Source organism: Lethenteron reissneri, chromosome 69 (genome assembly GCF_015708825.2).
Source record: "Lethenteron reissneri isolate LAM-NWPU_2019-01 chromosome 69, ASM1570882v1, whole genome shotgun sequence".
In the NCBI taxonomy this organism is placed as follows: Eukaryota; Metazoa; Chordata; class Hyperoartia; order Petromyzontiformes; family Petromyzontidae; genus Lethenteron; species Lethenteron reissneri.
Window position 1 is genome coordinate 7,897,714 of NC_083847.1, and position 19,091 is coordinate 7,916,804.

The 19,091-nt window shown below is 49.9% G+C and overlaps 2 protein-coding genes across 5 annotated transcripts; one reads left to right on the forward strand and one right to left on the reverse strand.

Annotated features, from left to right (window-relative positions):
• Positions 1–197: 197 nt before the first annotated feature.
• LOC133360509 (zinc finger protein 501-like) lies at positions 198–9,375 on the reverse strand. 2 transcript variants are annotated; one of them, XM_061579286.1, is made up of 6 exons: positions 9,041–9,375; positions 8,453–8,567; positions 6,288–6,371; positions 3,922–4,005; positions 2,468–2,572; positions 198–1,914 (listed from the first exon to the last, which is right to left on the reverse strand). In XM_061579286.1, the coding sequence occupies exons 2-6, from the start codon at positions 8,565–8,567 to the stop codon at positions 908–910; spliced, it is 1,395 nt and encodes a 464-aa protein (XP_061435270.1). In that variant the 5' UTR covers positions 9,041–9,375; the 3' UTR covers positions 198–907. The 2 variants fall into 2 exon arrangements, with proteins under 2 accessions (XP_061435270.1, XP_061435269.1); XM_061579285.1 differs by having other exon boundaries at positions 2,462–2,572.
• A 59-nt stretch (positions 9,376–9,434) lies between these two features.
• LOC133360526 (histone-lysine N-methyltransferase PRDM9-like) lies at positions 9,435–18,544 on the forward strand. Of its 3 annotated transcripts, none has more exons than XM_061579311.1 (5): positions 9,435–10,267; positions 11,468–11,582; positions 13,914–13,997; positions 15,536–15,640; positions 16,444–18,544. In XM_061579311.1, exons 2-5 carry the CDS (start codon positions 11,468–11,470, stop codon positions 17,376–17,378), a joined length of 1,239 nt encoding a protein of 412 aa, XP_061435295.1. In that variant the 5' UTR covers positions 9,435–10,267; the 3' UTR covers positions 17,379–18,544. The 3 variants fall into 3 exon arrangements, with proteins under 3 accessions (XP_061435295.1, XP_061435294.1, XP_061435296.1); XM_061579310.1 differs by lacking the exon at positions 9,435–10,267 and adding an exon at positions 10,773–11,088; XM_061579312.1 differs by lacking the exons at positions 9,435–10,267; positions 11,468–11,582 and adding an exon at positions 12,103–12,500.
• Positions 18,545–19,091: the final 547 nt, after the last annotated feature.

Here is a 19,091-nt window from a genome sequence, read left to right on the forward strand (position 1 = left end):
TGCAAGAATTGCAGCCCAGAGACCACCAAAGCTCGCGGTGAACTTGCAGACCAAGACGGCTGATTTTAGTCACAAATTTAATGATGTCAGAAGAAGGTCATTTTCCCCATGGCGGCTTCATCAACAAACAACATTTGCAGGCTCTGGGGTGTTCATGAGGAATGAAATCGAATCTCCATGAATTCAAGAAAGTTCCATCATTTAGAATTCGTGTTTTTATTTCACTTTTTCACAAGCCATAGGCTAAACAAATCAAGGTCGTTACTTATGGCCCAGCCTGTATAGACCCCTTAAGTTCTCGCTCCCGGTGACCTTAAAACCGAAACAGGAGCAGGATTTCTCCACAACTCTGGCTGTCGCCTGACGAGACTGGATGTCACGGTACTCGAATTCTAAACGTTGTAGTGGGTTTACTCTATAACACACAACCGGTTAGTGCTGTACTAGTCACAAATTGTTTCGTTTTGTTTACGTGACAAACGAATTGGCAACTAAACCAAAAAAATACCTATAACATGGATAATATTGGTCACGAATGCCTACTACTACTACTAAGATGTTACACTGTGCAGTATAAGAGTTTGCGGTGAAACAAAATAAATATATACAGGGTGCTTCAAAAAAAGTGATGACATTTCTGAAAATTTGCAACAATACTACAAGAAATGTGCCCCTCTGGGCTCTGGAGACCATCTGGAGAAGATTACAGGCGTGACTTGACAATGATTAACATTACATTTGTTATCATGTTACGGTGTATTATCCGTTCTTTTTCCATTCAAAACGATAGTTCCACAAAAGTGTTAAAACATTTTTTGAAGCACCCTGTATATACGGTAGGCGACAAAACCACTGGTTTTCAAATGGGAGGCATAAAAAAAAAACACATTCGGGACACGCGAGGTTTTCACTTGAGCGCGTGTGTCTTTGAGTGCCTGTTCAGCTGACCGCTCTGTGCAAACCCCTTGCCGCACTCCTCGCACACGTACGGCTTCTCGCCCGTGTGCGTCCTCGCGTGCCTCTCCAGTTGGGCGGAATGCGAGAAGCCCCGGCCGCACTCGGCGCACACGTGCGGCCACTCGCCGGTGTGCGTCCTCGTGTGCGCCTCCAGGGAGGAGCGCTGCGAGAACGCCTTTCCGCACTCCTCGCAAGCGTACGGTCTCTCGCCCGTGTGCATCCTCGTGTGCACCTCCAGGGCGGAGCGCTGCGAGAACGTCTTGTCGCACTCGCCACACGCGTGCGGCCTTTCGCCCGTGTGGGTCCTCGCGTGCGCGTTCAGGGTGGCGCGGTAGGCGAAGGCCTTGCCGCACTGCTCGCACGCGTACGGCCTCTCTCCCGTGTGCGTCCTCGTGTGCTCCTCCAGGGCGAAGCGCTGAGAGAACGCCTTACCGCACTCGCCACACCCGTACGGCTTCTCGCCCGTGTGCGTCCTCGTGTGCGCCTCCAGCGCGGAACGCTGCGAAAAAGCCTTGCCGCACTCCTCGCACGCGTGCGGCCTCTCGCCCGTGTGTGTCCTCGTGTGCGCCTCCAACGCGGAACGCTGAGAGAACGCCTTGCCACACTCGCCGCACGCGTGCGGCCTCTCACCCGTGTGCCTCCTCGCGTGCGCGTTCAGGGTGGCGCGGTAGGCGAAGCCCTTGCCGCACTCCTCGCACGCGTACGGCCTCTCACCCGTGTGCCTCCTCGCGTGCACTACTAATTGGGAGCGCTGCGCAAACTCCCTCCCGCAATCGGCACATGCGTGCCTCCGCCGGTCGCCGGCGACTGCCGCGCACGACGGCGCCGTGGCTTCCAGCGGCTTGCCGCACCGCGCGCAGGAGGCTCCCGGCGTGGCGGCCGCTCGTCCGGCGTCGTCCGCCCCCGTCCACAAGCGTCGTCCGCCCGCCTCGCACTCCTCGCACAGGAGTTCCGTTCCTGTCACGTCGTAATAATTGTGAACAGTGTCTGGGACTCCGAAATCATATTATGATGGGGTTATGGGTCTCTGTGTGATGGATATATGGGTCTCTATGTAATGAGTTTATGGGTCTCTATGTGATGAGTCTATGGGTCTCTGTGTGATGACTCTATGGGTCTCTATGTAATGAGTCTATGGGTCTCTGTGTGATGACTCTATGGGTCTCTATGTGATGAGTCTATGGGTCTGTGTGATGACTCTATGGGTCTCTATGGAATGAGTCCATAGAGGCATAGACGGCAACTTAACAATGTTTACGTTACCAGGTGTGAGGCCCCACTGAGCTGTGTGGCTCTTTTGTCAGATAAGCGACGTCGCCACCACACAAATGATAGCAGCTCAACAGAATTGGCTTATCACGTGGGAATCTATAGTAACCAATTACCCTAAATGCGTGACGTTGATTCTAAACGTGGAGGGAAAAACCGCAGGAGCCGGAGAAAATTCCACGCGACCTCGGGGAGAGAGAGACACCCACGAAACTCCGAATAAAGTGAAACTCACGCTCACCGACATCCTCCTCCGACAGCTCCACCTCGATGAAGTTCTGGTCTGCGGTGATGAGACGTCCGTGAGATTCCTCCGTCTCATCCGGCCTCTCGATTGCGTCTGCGGCTGCAACGTCAGAAAAAGCGCCACATGGCCTTTGGACGAGTAGGGGGTGAAACGCACCCGAAGACGTGCAGTCAAGCTGCCAGCTGGAGATGTTTCCCCTTCCGCGTATTAATTGATGAGAGTGGTCTCTCGGTTAACGTTATTTCGTTGGTTCCACGAAAAACCGTCGTAAATCGAATATAGCAAATGCACGTTAAAGGCTTAATTTGATAAGTTGAACTTTTTCACCCTAAAACATTGTTTGTAAGTTTAAACACAATTTTTACAAATACACGGTGTAAAAACATGTTAAAAGATTAATATTAGTAGAAACATGGATAAATAATGCATAAGTAGGGCATAAAATAGTGCATAAAGCGCAAAAACATACACGTCAGTCACTTATCAGTGCCCGACCTCATTACAGACCAATTCAGACCTTATTGATCAACCTGTGCCCTTCATACATCCCAACGTTCATCCTACAAAGTCCCATCACAAGCGAGAGAAATACAAACAAATAGACAAAATCATGTTGATTTGAAGCTTTCGTGACTGCAGGAATCCATACTCTTTGGTTCTTTCGGTAAGGTCACGCAGGTAGAAAAATTAAAAAATTAAAATCACGATGTTTCGATCACAACACAAGCAGTTGCCCTCAGGCGGAACAAAATAATCCAGCAGTGGAACTGTTGAACCAGGAAGAACACAGCGAGAAAGCCGTTACAACGAAGAAGTTATATATGTGGCGAAGGGCAAACAGGCGGGGTCTGAGCTGGAAAGGAATTCCATCCCCGCACGCAAGCACGTCAGTTGTGTTAATGGGAGAGATTAGGCAGAGAGATTATGGGGATTATCAAAAATAGTGTTGTCCGTATTGAAACGGCTGTACGCCATATGGACCTGAAAACTAAATTTCCCTGTACAAGAATACGGGGTCAACCGTACGGGTTGACGCGGTATTCATAAAATAAAAAGTCTTACCTTAGGCCGAGAAGGCGGATGGCTTAAGTATTCAAGAGAGCCGTTTCCAGAAGCAACGCAACACCAAACATCGAAAAGCCCACAGCCAGCCGCCCTCAAAACGCTCGTAAAAGGGGCGGTCGTGGATTGGCTGAGATCTGCCGGGTCCACTTGGGAGCGCTTCGATTATTGGCCGAAATTGGCGGCTCCGCGTGGTATCGTACAACACGTCGTTGATAAAAAAACGTATCGCAAACAAAAACAATGGGAACCCCATGGGAGGTGGATCGCGAGTCGAAACATCGCGACCCTGTGGCATCATTAAACCGAGGGACCGCTGCATTAGCATCCTGCCATAGTTTGGTTCTTAACAATCTCAAAGCTGTCATAGGGAAAGGGGGCCTCACAGTCATCCTCCACTTCCGTTTTCAGCACGATCCTCAGGATCTCGGGGCTCAGGCTCCCCTCGCCCTCCTGCTTCACGACTGCACCTGCAAAAGTGAGCATCGACACAGACATCGGCACAGACATCGGCACAGACACATTGGCACAGATACATCGGAACAGAGATGGCCTCGACTCGTCACCGCGAGACGATGGGTCGTAGTGGGGGGATCAGAGACGGCGAGTATGGGAAGACTTTGCCCGTGGCGGCTTTATCGATCGCGTGTTTTGGCTGTACACGGTTCACCTGATTAGCTCCGTTATCTGGGACACAGGGGGTGACATTGTGGCTCTACACGGTTCACCTGATGAGCTCTGTTATATATTATACTAAACTACTATACCACTACACTACTATACTACTATACACTACTGCACACTAGACTACAGCATACTTGTCAACCCCTTATCACAAGGAGAGAAATACAAATAGACTAAATAATGTTGCTCGTATTTTAAATAGCTGTACGCCGTATGGACGTGAAAACTCAATTTCCCTGTACAACAAACCGTACGGTAGTATTCAAGAGAGCTGTTTCCAGAAGCAACGCAACATCAAACATGGAAAAGCCCGCAGCCAGCCGCCCTCAAAACGCTCATAAAAGGGGCAGTCGCTGATTGGCTGAGGTCTGCCGGGTCCACTTGGGAGCGCTCTGATTGGCCGAAATTGCCGGCTCTGCGTGCTATTGTACAACACGTCGTTCATAAAAAAAAAAGTATTGCGAACAGAAAAAATGGGAGGCGGATCGTGAGTCGAAACATCGCTACCCTGTGTCATTGTTAAACCGAGGGATCGCTGCATTGGCGACTTGCTTGTCAGTTTTGATGTGGTTTCCTTATTCACCAAAGTTCCTGTACCTGACACCATCGCAATAATTGAAGACTTGGTTCATCAAGAACTGAACACTGAGGTACCACCCCTGGTGAGACACTGCTTAACCAATACATACTTCACCTGGAATGGAACTTTCTACAAACAAACTGAGGGCACGCCAATGGGCTCCCCCCATCTCCGGTTGTAGCCAACGTTTTCATGGAGAAATTTGAGACTGCCGCCATCCAGACTGCCACTCTACGCCCAACCTTATGGAAGAGGTACGTGGATGACACTTTTGTCATCTGGCCACATGGCCGGCATGCTCTAGACCAATTCCTCAACCACATCAATTCCATACACCCATCCATCAGATTTACCATGGAAGTCGAAAAAGGTGACAAGCTACCTTTTTTGGATGTCCTAATATAAAAGGGTCATGATGGCTCAATGAGCCACTCTGTCTACAGGAAAGCTACCCATACGGATGCTTACCTAAAACCGGATTCCCACCACCATCCATCCCAGAAGAATTCCCTCATCAAGACTCTACACCATAGAGCCCAATGCATCTCCGACCAGAACACATTGCCAGTGAACTCAAGCACGTACACCAAGCTCTTAAGGCTAATGGTTACTCCGACTATACAATCCGCAAAGCCATCACTCCAACCATGAAGAAGGACCCTCTTGAGGAGCCATTCAAAACCATCACCTTACCCTACATTGCGGGGATCACAAAAAATATCTCCAAAATCTTGAATAAACACAAGATCCAGGTCCGATTCAACACAGTACATAAAATCAGTGATCTGGTTCCGTCTGTAAAAGATGTGATTCCGGACATACATTACCCTGGCGTCTACAAACTAAGTTTCCTCTATGGTAGTAGTTACATTGGAGAAACCAAACTACATGTCTCGGACCGCATCCGTGAACACAAAGCAAACCTAAAACACGGTAGGACCAACACCTCGGCCGTGGCAGACCACTGTTATAATTCAGTGGGCTCACATGACATTGACTTCTCCAAGACAGAGGTTCTCTGCAAGCCATCTGGCTACCATGAGAGATTCGTTCATGAGGCTATCCACATATACAAACACAGAGACAATTTCAACCGAGAAGATGGATTCTGGCTTAGCAATCATTGTAAGGATTTGATAAACCATTTCGGGTCTTAATTGATTGTGTTCACGCTTACGGTGACTTTCAGACCGCTTTCCATTCTCTTCCTCTCCCCCCTCCTCTTTTCCGAACATAGATGGACTCGTCCATCTGAACAACTGCCAAGTCGCTGTCCGTGGTGCTAACGTGAAGAAAAAAACGCCACTTTTTTCAAATTTTCTTGCTGTAGTTTTCACACCTGATGATGATTGCTTGTGTTGCAATCGAAACGTCATGAGAATTTGATTGTTTTATATTGTATTATTTTATTGTTTCCCTTCTACGTGACTTTACCGAAAGAATCAAGAATATGAATCTCAAAGCTGTCGTAGGGGAAGGGGGCCTCACCATCATCCTCGACTTCCGTTTTCACCACGATCCTCAGGATCTCGGGGATCAGGCTCCCCTCGTCCTCCTGCTTCACGACTGCGCCTGCAAAAGCGCGCATTGACACAGACATTGAACAGACATTGGCACAGACACATCGAAACACAGACGGCCTCGACTCGTCACTGCGAGACGACGGGTCGTAGTGTGGGGGTCAGAGACGGCGAGTACGGGAAGACTTTGCCCATGGCGGCTTTATCGATCGCGTGTTTTGGCTCTACACGGTTCACCTGATGAGCTCTGTTATCTCGAACACAGGAGGTGACGTTTTGGCTGTACACTGTTCACCTGATGAGCTCTGTTATCTGGAACACAGGAGATGACGTTGTGGCCCTACACGGATGACCTGATGAGCTCCGTTATCTGGAACATGACGGTACAACGCAAACGTTCGTCACGCATTCCCCACACGCATCTAGCCGTCCCAGTCGCCGAGGGCGTCCGTCACACCGACGTCAGGATGGCGAATCGTCAACGTTCAAGTGGCGGGGTCGGGGCCGAGCATTGGGAAGAGCTGCTGCGATCCCAATCCGGGTCTTAATGACGGCCTTCAATCAAAATTCCCGTGGTGCGGAACCTTTTCACGTGGAGCCTGAGACTCTATCCTGGCCTCGAGAAACGATTAAATTTTAGCTAGTGCAAGGCCCCACTGAGTTGTGCAGCGCTTTTTCAGAAGCGACCTGAACATCACCAAATGACACCTCAACCAAGTAGCTCATCATGTGGAGATTCAGAGGAGCCTAACACAGCGGTCCCCAACCTCTTTGGCACAAGGGACCGGTTTCGTGGACGACAATTTTTTCACGGACCAGAGGGGGGTCATCATTGGGTCTTTTCCCCTTTTCAAAGAAGCTCTCCGGCGACGTTTGTTTTTTACTCATTTGGCCAGGGGTTAGCTTGTAGGCTTACCAAAACCTAATTCTAGATTTGAAGTTTTCGTGGCTGCAAGAATTCATACTCTGTTTTTTTTTTCGGTAAAGTCACAACGTTTCGGAGGCAACACAAGCTGAGACAAGTGCGCAGTGCGGGAAAGAGGCGCGGACGGAAGTGGTCAATAAAATAATGGGCGGGCCACGCGCGGATTCACCGTTCTCGCCTCCTGCTGTGTGGCCCGATTCCTAATAGGCCACGGACCGGTACCGGCCCATGGCCCAGGGGTTGGGGACCCCTGGGCTAACAGTTCATAGCGGCATTGTCCCTGTGCTGTCCGACTTTTGGCGTTGTCCTCTGGTCTAAGCCGAAATGGCCTCTTGTTGCAGCAGCCCATTTTGCCCACTTCAGCAATTGTTTCTTGCTGTGGTTGTCCCACCTGATGACGGATGCTTGTGTTGCGCCCGAAACGTCGTGATTTAAATTTATTTTATTTTCTACCTATGTGACTTTACCGAAAGAACCAAAGAGTATGGATCCCTGCAGTCACGAAAACTTCAATTCTAGATTGGCCTAAGAGTGTTTGAGACGAGGCTCTGAAGAAAGCTGTCTCTGGTGTGGGCCAATCAGTTTCAAAGACAATGCATCATCATCTACTACCAGAGCGTGGTGTTTGTTTGCATGTTCATCACAAGGACTGTGTGTGGTTAATGCAGTAACTTGATTCCTCGCTAAAGGTTTCTGTTTGGTGTTTTAACATCTTAACACCTCCTGTTTTATTGCTGCCAGAGAGGGTAAAATATGTTCTGTTACAGCCAAATACTCTCAACTCGTGACGTTGATTCTAAACGTGGAGGCAAAGGGAAAACCGGAGGATCCGGAGAAGAAATTCCACGCGACCACGGGAAGAGAATATGCAAACTCCAAATATATAGCAGCGGGCATCGTCAGGGTCGGGGTCAAACCCACGACCTCCTGCACACCAGGCAAGGTAGTCAACATAACATCTCACCACAATGAGAGAGACGCAGACTCCAAATATACAGCAGCGGGCATCGTCAGGGTCGGGGTCAAACCCACGAACTCCTACACACCAGTCGAGGTAGTCAACATCTAGCCACCGTGATGATGATGAGAGACACACAGACTCCAAATATACAGCAACAGGCATCGTCAGGTTAGGGATAGAACTCACGACGTCCTGCGTACCAGGCGAGGTAGTCAACATCTCCTAGCCACGGGCAATGCAATCTCACCAGCAGCGTCGGCGTCTTCGTGTTTGACCTTCGCGCCCGGCCCCATCCCGAGGCTCGGGTGATCTTCGTCGTTTTCTCGCTTGATGGCGAACGTCGACCTGGCGTGCGAGGCCATCTGAGAGGGAAAACCGATCGAGACTCAGACTCCCCCCCCCTTTTCACTTAAGATGTTGACACGCACACACACACGCACACGCACGCGAGTAGCAAACACCCACAAAGACTACAGGGGATAGTGTAAAGTGTAGTGTATAGTAGTGTATAGTGTAGTGTATAGTAGTGTATTGTGTAGTGTATAATAGTGTAGTGTAGTAGTAGTGTATAGTAGAGTATATAGTGTAGTGTATAGTAGTGTTTTGTGTAGTGTATAGTAGTGAATAGTGTAGTGTAAAGTAGTGTAGTGTATAGTGTGGTGTATAGTAGTGTATAGTGGTGTATGGTTTAGTGTATAGTAGTGTATAGTGTAGTGTATAGTGTAGTGTCCGCTACGCTACACCAGGGTCCTCATTTGAGGCCGAGTCAACCTAGGGGAGGCCCAGGGACCGGTTCAGAAAATCGTAAACGCAGAGACACCCACGACTCGCTCACCACGCGAGCTCTCCGCCTCTCTCCTCTCCGCCTTTGTCTCTCTGTGTCTCTGTCTCTCTCTGTCTGTGTATCTCTGTCTGTGTGTCTCTGTCTCTCTGTGTCTCTGTGTGTGTCTCTGTCTCTCTCAGTCTCTGTGTCTGTCTCTCTGTGTCTCTGTCTCTCTCTCTCTGTCTGTCTCTGTGTCTCTGTCTCTCTGTGTCTCTGTCTCTGTGTCTCTATCGAAATCGCCTCCAGTGCTGTTGCTGCTGGCGGCAAAAAAAGTTGTTTAAAAGTCAAAAGTCTTTGTCTCTGTGTCTATAGCTGCGGCTCTTCCAACCCTTCCACCCTCCTCCCTGCCTCACAGCAAACGCCAAGATGCAGCGCAAGACGCAAAGTCCCACAGGGGAGAAAATTTTGCAGCGAGAGTCTGGGGGTGCAGTGTAGTGTCTAGTGTAGTGTATCGTGTAGTGTATAGTGTAGTATATAGTAGTGTAGTGTGTAGTGTATATGTAGTGCTGAACTTCACGCGACAGCTTCTTACTTTTCCTTCGTTAATTTATTTCACCAACATCATTTAACATTGCCCCACACGCTCTCCGCTCGCTCGCCGCGTTCCGCTGGCCTCGCTCGCTCCGCGTCTCCGTCGACTCTCCTCTCCGCTTCCCCCGTCACAGTTCAGCCGCTCTCCCGCGACTCTCCCGCGGCTCTCCCGCCTCTGCAGCCACCCTCTATCGGCTTCTCCGTCACACTCCAGCCGCTTTCTGCTGGCTTCGCCGTCACACTCCAGCCGCTTTCTGCTGGCTTCGCCGTCACACTCCAGCCGCTTTCTGCTGGCTTTGCCGTCACACTCCACGTGCTTTCTGCTGGCTTCGCCGTCACACTCCAGCCGCTTTCTGCTGGGTTTCTCGTCACACTCTATAGTATAGTATAATGTAGTATGTTGTGTATAGTCATGTATAGTATAGTGTAGCATATAGTAGTGTATAGTGTAGCGTATAGTAGTGTATATTAGTGTATAGTGTAGTGTAGTATGTAGTGTATAGTGTAGTGTATAGTAGTGTATATTAGTGTATAGTGTAGTGTATAGTGTAGTGTAGTATGTAGTGTATAGTGTAGTATTATGGACGCTGAACTTCTTTCACCACCGTACATAGCCGACCGTGCTCATCGGAGGTGCACGGGTTTACTCCATGACCTGTGCTGATATCTGGACACCAACCGCACCCTTCATAGCAAGCGACTATTCAGGTGATAACCACTTAACAACGTGCTCGACAGACACGATACTACACTATACACTACACTATACACTACTATTCACTACACTATACACTACTATACACTACTATACATTACACTATACACTACTATACATTACACTATACAAATACACTACTACATACTACACTATACGCTACACTATACACTACTACACACTACACGACTATACACTACTATACACTATACTATACACTATTACACACTACACAAATACACTACTACACACTACACTATGCACTACTATATACTACACTACACACTACACTATACACTACACTATACACTGCATACTACTATACACTACACTATACACTACTATACACTACATTACACACTACTACACACGCCACTATACACTACACTATACACTACACTGCACCCCCAGACTCTCGCTGCAACATTTTCTCCCCCGCCGTACTTTGAGTCTTGCGCTGCATCTTGGCGTTTGCTGTGAGGCAGGGAGGAGGGGGGAAGGGTTGGAAGAGCCGCAGAGAGACACAGAGACAGATAGAGACACAGATTTGTGATTTTATAATGAAAACCTACAACGCAGTGCAACTTACACAGACGCTACATGTTAGACTGTTTAACACGCAACACACAGAGACACAGAGACAGATAGAGACACAGACAGACAGATAGAGACACAGAGAGACAGAGAAAGACAGAGACACAGACAGAGACAGAGAGGCACAGAGAGACGGAGACAGAGAGAGACAGAGACGAGACACAGAAACAGACACAGAGAGAGACAAAGGCGGAGAGGAGAGAGGCGGAGAGCTCGCGTGGTAGGCGAGTCGTGGGTGTCTCTGCGTTGACGATTTTCTGAACCGGTCCCTGGGCCTCAAATGAGGTGTAGCGTAGCGGACACTACACTATACACTACACGATACATTACTATATACTCCACTATACACTACATTATACACAACTATACACTACACTATACACTACTATACACTAATATACTACATACTATACTATACACTACACTATACACTAATACAATACACTACACACTACACTATGCACTACGCTATACACTACACTATACACTACACTATACCCTGTAGTCTTCATGGGTGTTTGCCTCTCGCGTGCGTGTGTGCGTGTCAACATCTTAAGTGAAAGGTGGGGGGGTCTGAGTCTCGATCGGTTTTCCCTCAGATGGCTTCGCACGCCAGGTCGACGTTCGCCATCAAGCGAGAAAACGACGAAGATCACCCGAGCCTCGGGATGGGGCTGGGCGCGAAGGTCAAACACGAAGACGCCGACGCTGCTGGTGAGATTGCATTGCCCGTGCTAGGAGATGTTGACTACCTCGCCTGGTGTGCAGGAGGTCGTGGGTTCGATCCCGACCCTGACCATGCTCGCTGCTGTAGATTTGGAGTCTGCGTCTCTCTCATCATCACGGTGGCGAGGAGATGGTGACTGCCTCGCTTGGTCTACAGGAGGTCGTGGGTTCTATCCCAACCCTGACGACGCCTGCTGCTGTATATTTGGAGTCTGCGTGTTCTCTTCCTGTGGTCGCGTGGAGAGAGTGGAGAGTTTCTCATACCTGGGCAGTGTGCTCATAACCGGCTCCGGTTTGGCAGTGGAGGTCTCACTCCGAATCAGTCGAGCGGCAATATCTTTTCATCGGTTGCGTAACGCTGTGTGGAAGCTGCCTGGTCTGTCGCTCCACACGAAGCTTCAGGTCTTCTCGGCTACAGTCATTCCCTCCATTCTTTACGCTTGCAAAACGTGGACCCCCCAAATGGAGCATCTTCGCCGGTTAGAAACATTTAGGCTGGCCTGCCTACGATCCATCCTGGGTTTAACCAGGCTGGATTGTGTGAGGAACTCACAGATCCTCGAAAGATCTGGTCAAAGTCTCATCGGTGAGCTCCTTCAGCAGGCAAGTCTGCGTTGGCTGGGTCATGTAGCCCGCATGCCCAGCCACCGCATGCCTAAACAGCTTTTGTTCGGCCGGATCAAGGGGGCTAAACGGGCGCAGTACGGGCTAGAGAAGAGATGGAGTGATGTGTTACAGGAGGACGTGGAGCTGAGTGGACTTGACGATGACCGGTACCAGCGGTGTCAAGATCGGCCTTTGTGGAGGAGGCTCGTGAAGGACGCTACTGGGCAGTTGGAGGCAGTCGCCCTCCAACAACAATGGAGGGCGGAGGAGCGACGCTCACAACAACAAGCGGAGCACCGGGTGGCTAAAGCACAGCAAGTTGGCACAGTAGGGGGCACAGGTGGTGCATCAGCCAGTCATCTCAGTCAGTCGACCCGTGGCACCTGGGTCTGCCCCGTGACCTCCTGCCAGCGGGCATTCGACACTTAAAGTGACCTCAAGGTGCACATGGCCTGGCACATGCGTCGTTGTGATGTCACCGCCACTTAGTGGCGAATGGCGGTTGTTGTTGCTGCCCATGCGAAAGGTGGTCGGGCGTCGTGCTGGCCACCAGGGGGGGGGGCTTAGCCCCCCTTGAAATTTTGGGAAAGTCGGTAATCGGATATCCGGCTGCTGCAAAATGCTGGCTGCCACCTTGTGCTGCCCTGCAGGCTGCTTGAGCGGCAGCTTTTCGAACTAATCAAACTTATTAGCCACATCAGCGGCTCCGACCTATTAATAAACTCCGTACATCCGCCACAGCCTTCTGGTACAATCGGGATTCGGATTCACTCTGTGAGCAGCAGCGGGCTGACAGGCTGAAAGGCTGACAGCACAATGCGACCAACAAAAACTCTGTTTGACTATTTTTCACCTTCAGTGCCTGAGCCTCAACATGTGCCAGAGCCAGATCCAGAAATTGGTTCGGAAAGCGATAAAGAAAGTGATCAGCCAGGAAGTGAGCTGGAGGATTTGGAATTGCAGCAAGATTCTGAAGAAGAAAAGGCAGAGGAGTCTGCGCCTGTGTCAACGGGTCCGTCGTCACATGATAGTGGAAAATCCCCTGCTCGAAAAAAGAGTCGGTTGTCTTAAGATGACCGCGGTACTATGGTGACTATTGAACGAGATCCTAGCAAACGCACACCAATTTCAGATTACGAACCGGATGAACGTGATAGCGCGCGACATGCATACCTGCAATCCGGTCCTCATCAACCTGACTTGAAGTCATATCCCAGGACCAAGTACAGCCAGAATGCTCAGCCTCGTTCATTCTCTAAGAGCTGGTTCAAGAATGAGCACTGCGAACAATGATTGGAGTATTCTCCAGTGACTGACAAGGCGTACTGCTTATATTGCTACCTATTCGCCAAGCCCAATCCTGACGCTGGCGCCAATGCTTTCATTCTTGACGGGTACAACAACTAGAATTAGTTTTTGGAGAAGTCGAAGGGAATAGCGAAGCATATTGGTGCAGTGAACAAGCATATCGGTGCAGTGAACAGCATAGCCAGAGTAGTGTATCTAGGCTGTGTACCTAGGCTGTAACAGAGTATCAGGACTGTTGGAGTGTTGTATTGTAATAAAGAAGTTACCTCAACAAGTGTCTCCGGAACCCATTACATCTGTGCCAATGTCTGTGCCAACGTGTGTGCCCATGCGAAAGGGCGTCGTGCTGGCCACCCACCCCCTCATGTACGGTTCCGGCTTTCCAATGTGTGTGCCAATTTGCAGGCGCAGTCGTGAAGCAGGAGGACGAGGGGAGCCTGAGCCCCGAGATCCTGAGGATTGTGGTGAAAACGGAATTCGAGGATGACGGTGAGGCCCCCTTTCCCGACGACAGCTTTGAGATTGTTAAGAACCAAACTATGGCAGGATAACAATGCAGAGGTCCCTCGGTTTAATGATGCCACAGGGTAGCAATGTTTCGACTCGCGATCCGCCTTTCAAGGGGGTTCCCATTGTTTCTGTTTGCGATACTCTTTTTTTATAAACGACGTGTTGTACGATACCACGCGGAGCCGCCAATTTCGGCCAATCGGAGCGCTCCCAAGTGGACCCAGCAGACCTCAGCCAATCCACGACCGCCCCTTTTACGAGCGTTTTGAGGGCGGCTGGCTGCGGGCTTTTCGATGTTTGATGTTGCGTTGCTTCTGGAAACGGCTCTCTTGAATACTTAAGCCTTCTCGGCCTATTCTTGTACTGGGAAATTGAGTTTTCAGTTCCATACGGCGTACAGCCGTTTCAATACGGACAACATTATTTTTGCTAATCCCCCTAATCTCTCTGCCTAATCTCTTCCATCAACATAGTGCTAATCTCCCATTAACACTGCTGTTGTGCGCATATGCGGGGACGATACTCTTATGCGCGACGGAAGCTCATTTCATGCTAATCTCTCTCCCTAATCTCTCTCTCCCTAATCTCCCCCATTAATACAACTGACGTACTTGCGTGCGGGGATGAAATTCCTTTCCAGCTCAGACCCCGCCTGCTTGCCCTTCGCCACATATAGAACTTCTTCGTTGTAACGGCTCTCTCGCTGTGTTCTTCCTGGTTCAGCAGTTCTACTGCTGGATTATTTTTTTCCACATGAGGACAACCGCTTGTGTTGCGATCGAAACGTCGTGATATGTAATTTTTTTAAAATTTAATTGTAATTTTATACCTACGTGACTTTACTGAAAGAACCAAAGAGTATGGATTCCTGCAGTCACGAAAGCTTCAAAATAACATTATTTTGTCTATTTGTTTGTATTTTCTCGCTTGTGATGGGACTTTGTAGGATGAACTTTGGGATTTATAAGGGGCACGGGGTGACCAATAAGGTCTGAATTGGTCTGTAATGAGGTCGGGCACTGATAAGTGATTGACGTGTATGGTTATGCTCGTCATGCACCTTTTTTATGCCCTATGTATGCATTTTTTATCCATGTTTCTACTAATATTAATGCTTTAACATGTTTTTACAACGTTTTTTTGTTAAAATTGTGTGTTGACTTTAAAGCTTTCGTGACTGCAGGAATTCATATTCTTTGGGTCTTATTATTATTTTTCTATCTACGTGGCTTTACCGAAAAACCCAAAGAATATAAAATTGTGTGTTTAAGCATACAAACGATGTTTTTAGGGTGAAAAAGTTGAACTTATCATATAAGCCTTTAACGTGCATTTTGCTATGTTCGATTCACGATCATTTTGATTAACGATGGTTTTTCGTTAACCGAGAGACCACTCTCACCAATTAATATGCGGAAGGGGAAACATCCCCAGCTGGCAGCTTGAGTGCACGATCTTCAGGTGCGTTTCACCCCCCACTCGTCCAAAGGCCAGTGGCGCTTTTTCTGACGTTGCAGCCACAGACGCAATCGAGAGTCCGGAGGAGACGGAGGAATCTTACGGATGTCTCTTCACCGCAGACCAAAACTTCATCGAGGTGGAGTTGTCCGAGGAGGATGTCGGTGAGTGTGAGGTTTCACTATATTCGGAGTTTCGTGGGTGTCTCTCTCCCCGAGGTCGCGTGGAATTTTCTTCGGCTCCTCCGTTTTTTCCCTCCACGAGACCCATAGAGTCATCACACAGAGACCCATAGACTCATTACATAGAGACCCATGGACTCAGCACACAGAGACCCATAGAGTCATCACACAGAGACCCATAACCCCATCACATAGATACCCATAGAGTCATCACACAGAGACCCATAACCCCATCACATAGAGACCCATAGACGTTTAGAGTATTTCGCTGCTGCTATAAATGTCCACGTGATGATGACATCAGCCCCTTTGTTGAGCTGTCATTTGTGATGGGCTGGTCGCTTCTGAGAAAGATCTACTACATAGCCCAGTGGGGGGCTACACCTGTTAGCATAAAAAGTTTAGTTTTAGATTGATAACGTGACAGATAAAATACGTCTTTTTGTTTGTATCACCTGTCGTATATCCCAGACGCACCACTAGCTGAAGCGATGTCCACTGCGGGACTCGTACGCTTGGCATAAACCGGCGTCGTTTGAGAGAAAACGGCCATCGTTTTGTTTTTGGCGGAGTAAAAACCCGAGTTCGATTCCCGCTCACGGCCACCAATACCGGTGACGGCGATTATCTGAACCGGCCCCGGGCCTCCCGTACGTCAAAGAAAAGAGAAGCTGAGGAGCTAAAGCCTTAACGGCGCTGCCGTTTCCTGAACTCCGTGCCTCGTCTTTCTTCGTGTTGTTTAACATCAAACTCTGCATTTTGCCTTTGGTGAAAATGTGCGGCAGACAATGCGGCAGGAACGGAACTACTGTGCGAGGAGTGCGAGGCGGGCAGACGACGCTTGTGGACGAGGGCGGACGACGCCGGACGAGCGGCCGCCACGCCGGGAGCCTCCTGCGCGCGGTGTGGCAAGCCGCTGGAAGCCACGGCACCGTCGTGCGCGGCGGTCGCCGGCGACCGGCGGAGGCACGCGTGCGCCGATTGCGGGAGGGAGTTTGCGCAGCGCTCCCACTTAGCGGAGCACGCGAGGACACACACGGGCGAGAAGCCGCACATGTGCACGGAGTGCGGGAAGGGCTTCGCGCAGCGCTCCTCCCTGGAGGCGCACGCGAGGACGCACACGGGCGAGTGGCCGCACGTGTGCACCGAGTGCGGCCAGGGCTTCGCGCAGCGCTCGGATCTGGAGAAGCACCGGAGGATGCACAGCGGCGAGAAGCCGTACGTGTGCAAGCAGTGCGGCAGGGGCTTCGGGCAGAGTTCCACGCTGACGGCGCACGTGAGAACGCACACGGGCGAGAAGCCGCACGTTTGCAAGGAGTGTGGCAAGGGGTTCTCGCAGAGTTCCTCCCTGGAGGCGCACTCCAGGACGCACACTGGCGAGAGGCCGTACGCGTGCGAGCAGTGCGGCAGGGCCTTCGCCCTCCGCGCCACCCTGAACGCGCACGCGAGGATGCACACTGGCGAGTGGCCGCACTCGTGCAAAGAGTGCGGCCGGGGCTTTGCGCAGCGCTCGGATCTGGAGAAGCACCGGAGGACACACAGCGGCGAGAAGCCGTACGTGTGCAAAGAGTGCGGGAAGGCTTTCTCGCAGAGTTCAACGCTGACGGCGCACGTGAGGACGCACACGGGCGAGAAGCCGCACGTTTGCAAGGAGTGCGGCGAGGGGTTTGCGCAGAGCGGTCAGCTGAAGAGGCACTCAAAGACGCACGCGCTCAAGTGAAAACCTCGCGTGTCCCGAATGGGTTTTTTTTTATGCCTCCCATTTGAAAACCAGTGGTTTTGTCGCTTAACGTGTATACAGTGTGCTTCAAAAAATGTTTTAACACTTATATGGGATTATCATTTTGAATGTAAAGAGAACGGATAATAAACCGTAACATGATAACAAATGTAATGTTAATAGCTTTAAAAAAGCCAGTCTCCCACTTGTTCGCCGTCATTGTCAACTCACGCCTGTAATCTTCTCCAGATGGTCTCCAGAGCCCGGAGGCACATTTCTCGTGGTATTGTTGCAAATTCTCAGAAGTGTCATCACTTTTTTTGAAGCACCTTGTATATATTTATTTTGTTTCACCGCAAATTCTTATACTGTACAGTGTAACATCTTAGTAGTAGTAGTAGGCGTTCGTGACCAATATTATCCATGTTATAGGGTTTTTTTGGTTTAGATGCCAATTAGTTTGTCACGTAAACAAAACTTGCCAATTCGTGACTAGTACAGCACTAACCGGTTGTGTGTCGTAGAGTAAACCCGCTACGACGTTTAGAATTCGAGTACCGTGACATCCAGGCTCGTCAGTCGACGGCCAGAGTTGTGGAGAAATCCTCCTGTTTCGGTTTTAAGTAAACGATACATTTTCAGAATGTAACGAATCACCTCCACGAGTGGATAGATAATCTGGAGAGCAGGCTGACTGTGGTCACACACACCTTTTGCTCGTGCTCAGTGATAACACTTTCCTTGCACCCACCCAGCAGAAGACTCGGCCCACTGCACTCCTGTCGTGTTTGTGAGTTCTGTGTTGTTGTTGTGACTTTCTGACCTCGTGCTCCGAACTCAACATCTGTGATTAAAGAGCTTCATAACTCATCGGATTCCTCCTCCAGTATAAAGACAAGATTCTGATTCCGATTCTTTGTCTCGGTCGCTATATACACACACACATAACCAGAATCGTAACGTATTTGTTTTAAGTTTCTAAGAGGTCAAAATCGATCATATTCCTCTCTCGTTCAATCACTAAAACCTCTTCATTCTTTACCTCATTCAATCGCCAGGCTCCTGTCACGGATTGCAGGCCCAGCTGTTGCTAGGGATGCCATTGCCAGGGACCCCTGTTGCTAGGGAAGCTGTTGCTAGGGACACCGTTGCCATGGACGCCCGTTTGCTTGGGACGCCTGTTGCCAGGGACGATGTCACCACGGACGTTTGTTGCCAGGGACGCCCGTTTGCTTGGGACGCCGTTGCTAGGGACGCCCGTTGCCAGGTGATGCCCGTTGCTATGTTGACAGTTGGTCCCCGAAACCAAAGCCGAAAGTTAAAAATTTACTTTTGGCCAAGACCGAAAGGTATACATACAGATGTAATATGAGGATGCACCTGGGGGTAACTGGGCGATGGTGATAGGCTCTGCCAGCCTCAGCCCGCAGCCAATGGGGCGTCGAGCCAAGGTCCATAGCCCTGGGGCTGTATAGCAACATCTAGAAGGTTCCATGGGAGAGGCTTATGATTGGCTGCGTGGCATCACGTGAGCCAGGTGATATAAGGGGTGGAGAGAGAAACCGTTTGGGGTCAGTGTGAAGAGCCTGAAGGAGAGACTACGTCTTGGAGTCTACAAACTAAGTTGCACCTGTGGTGGGTGTTACATTGGGAAACGAAACATCATATCTCGGACCGTGTTCGCGAGCACAAGGCAGATCTGAAATACGGCAG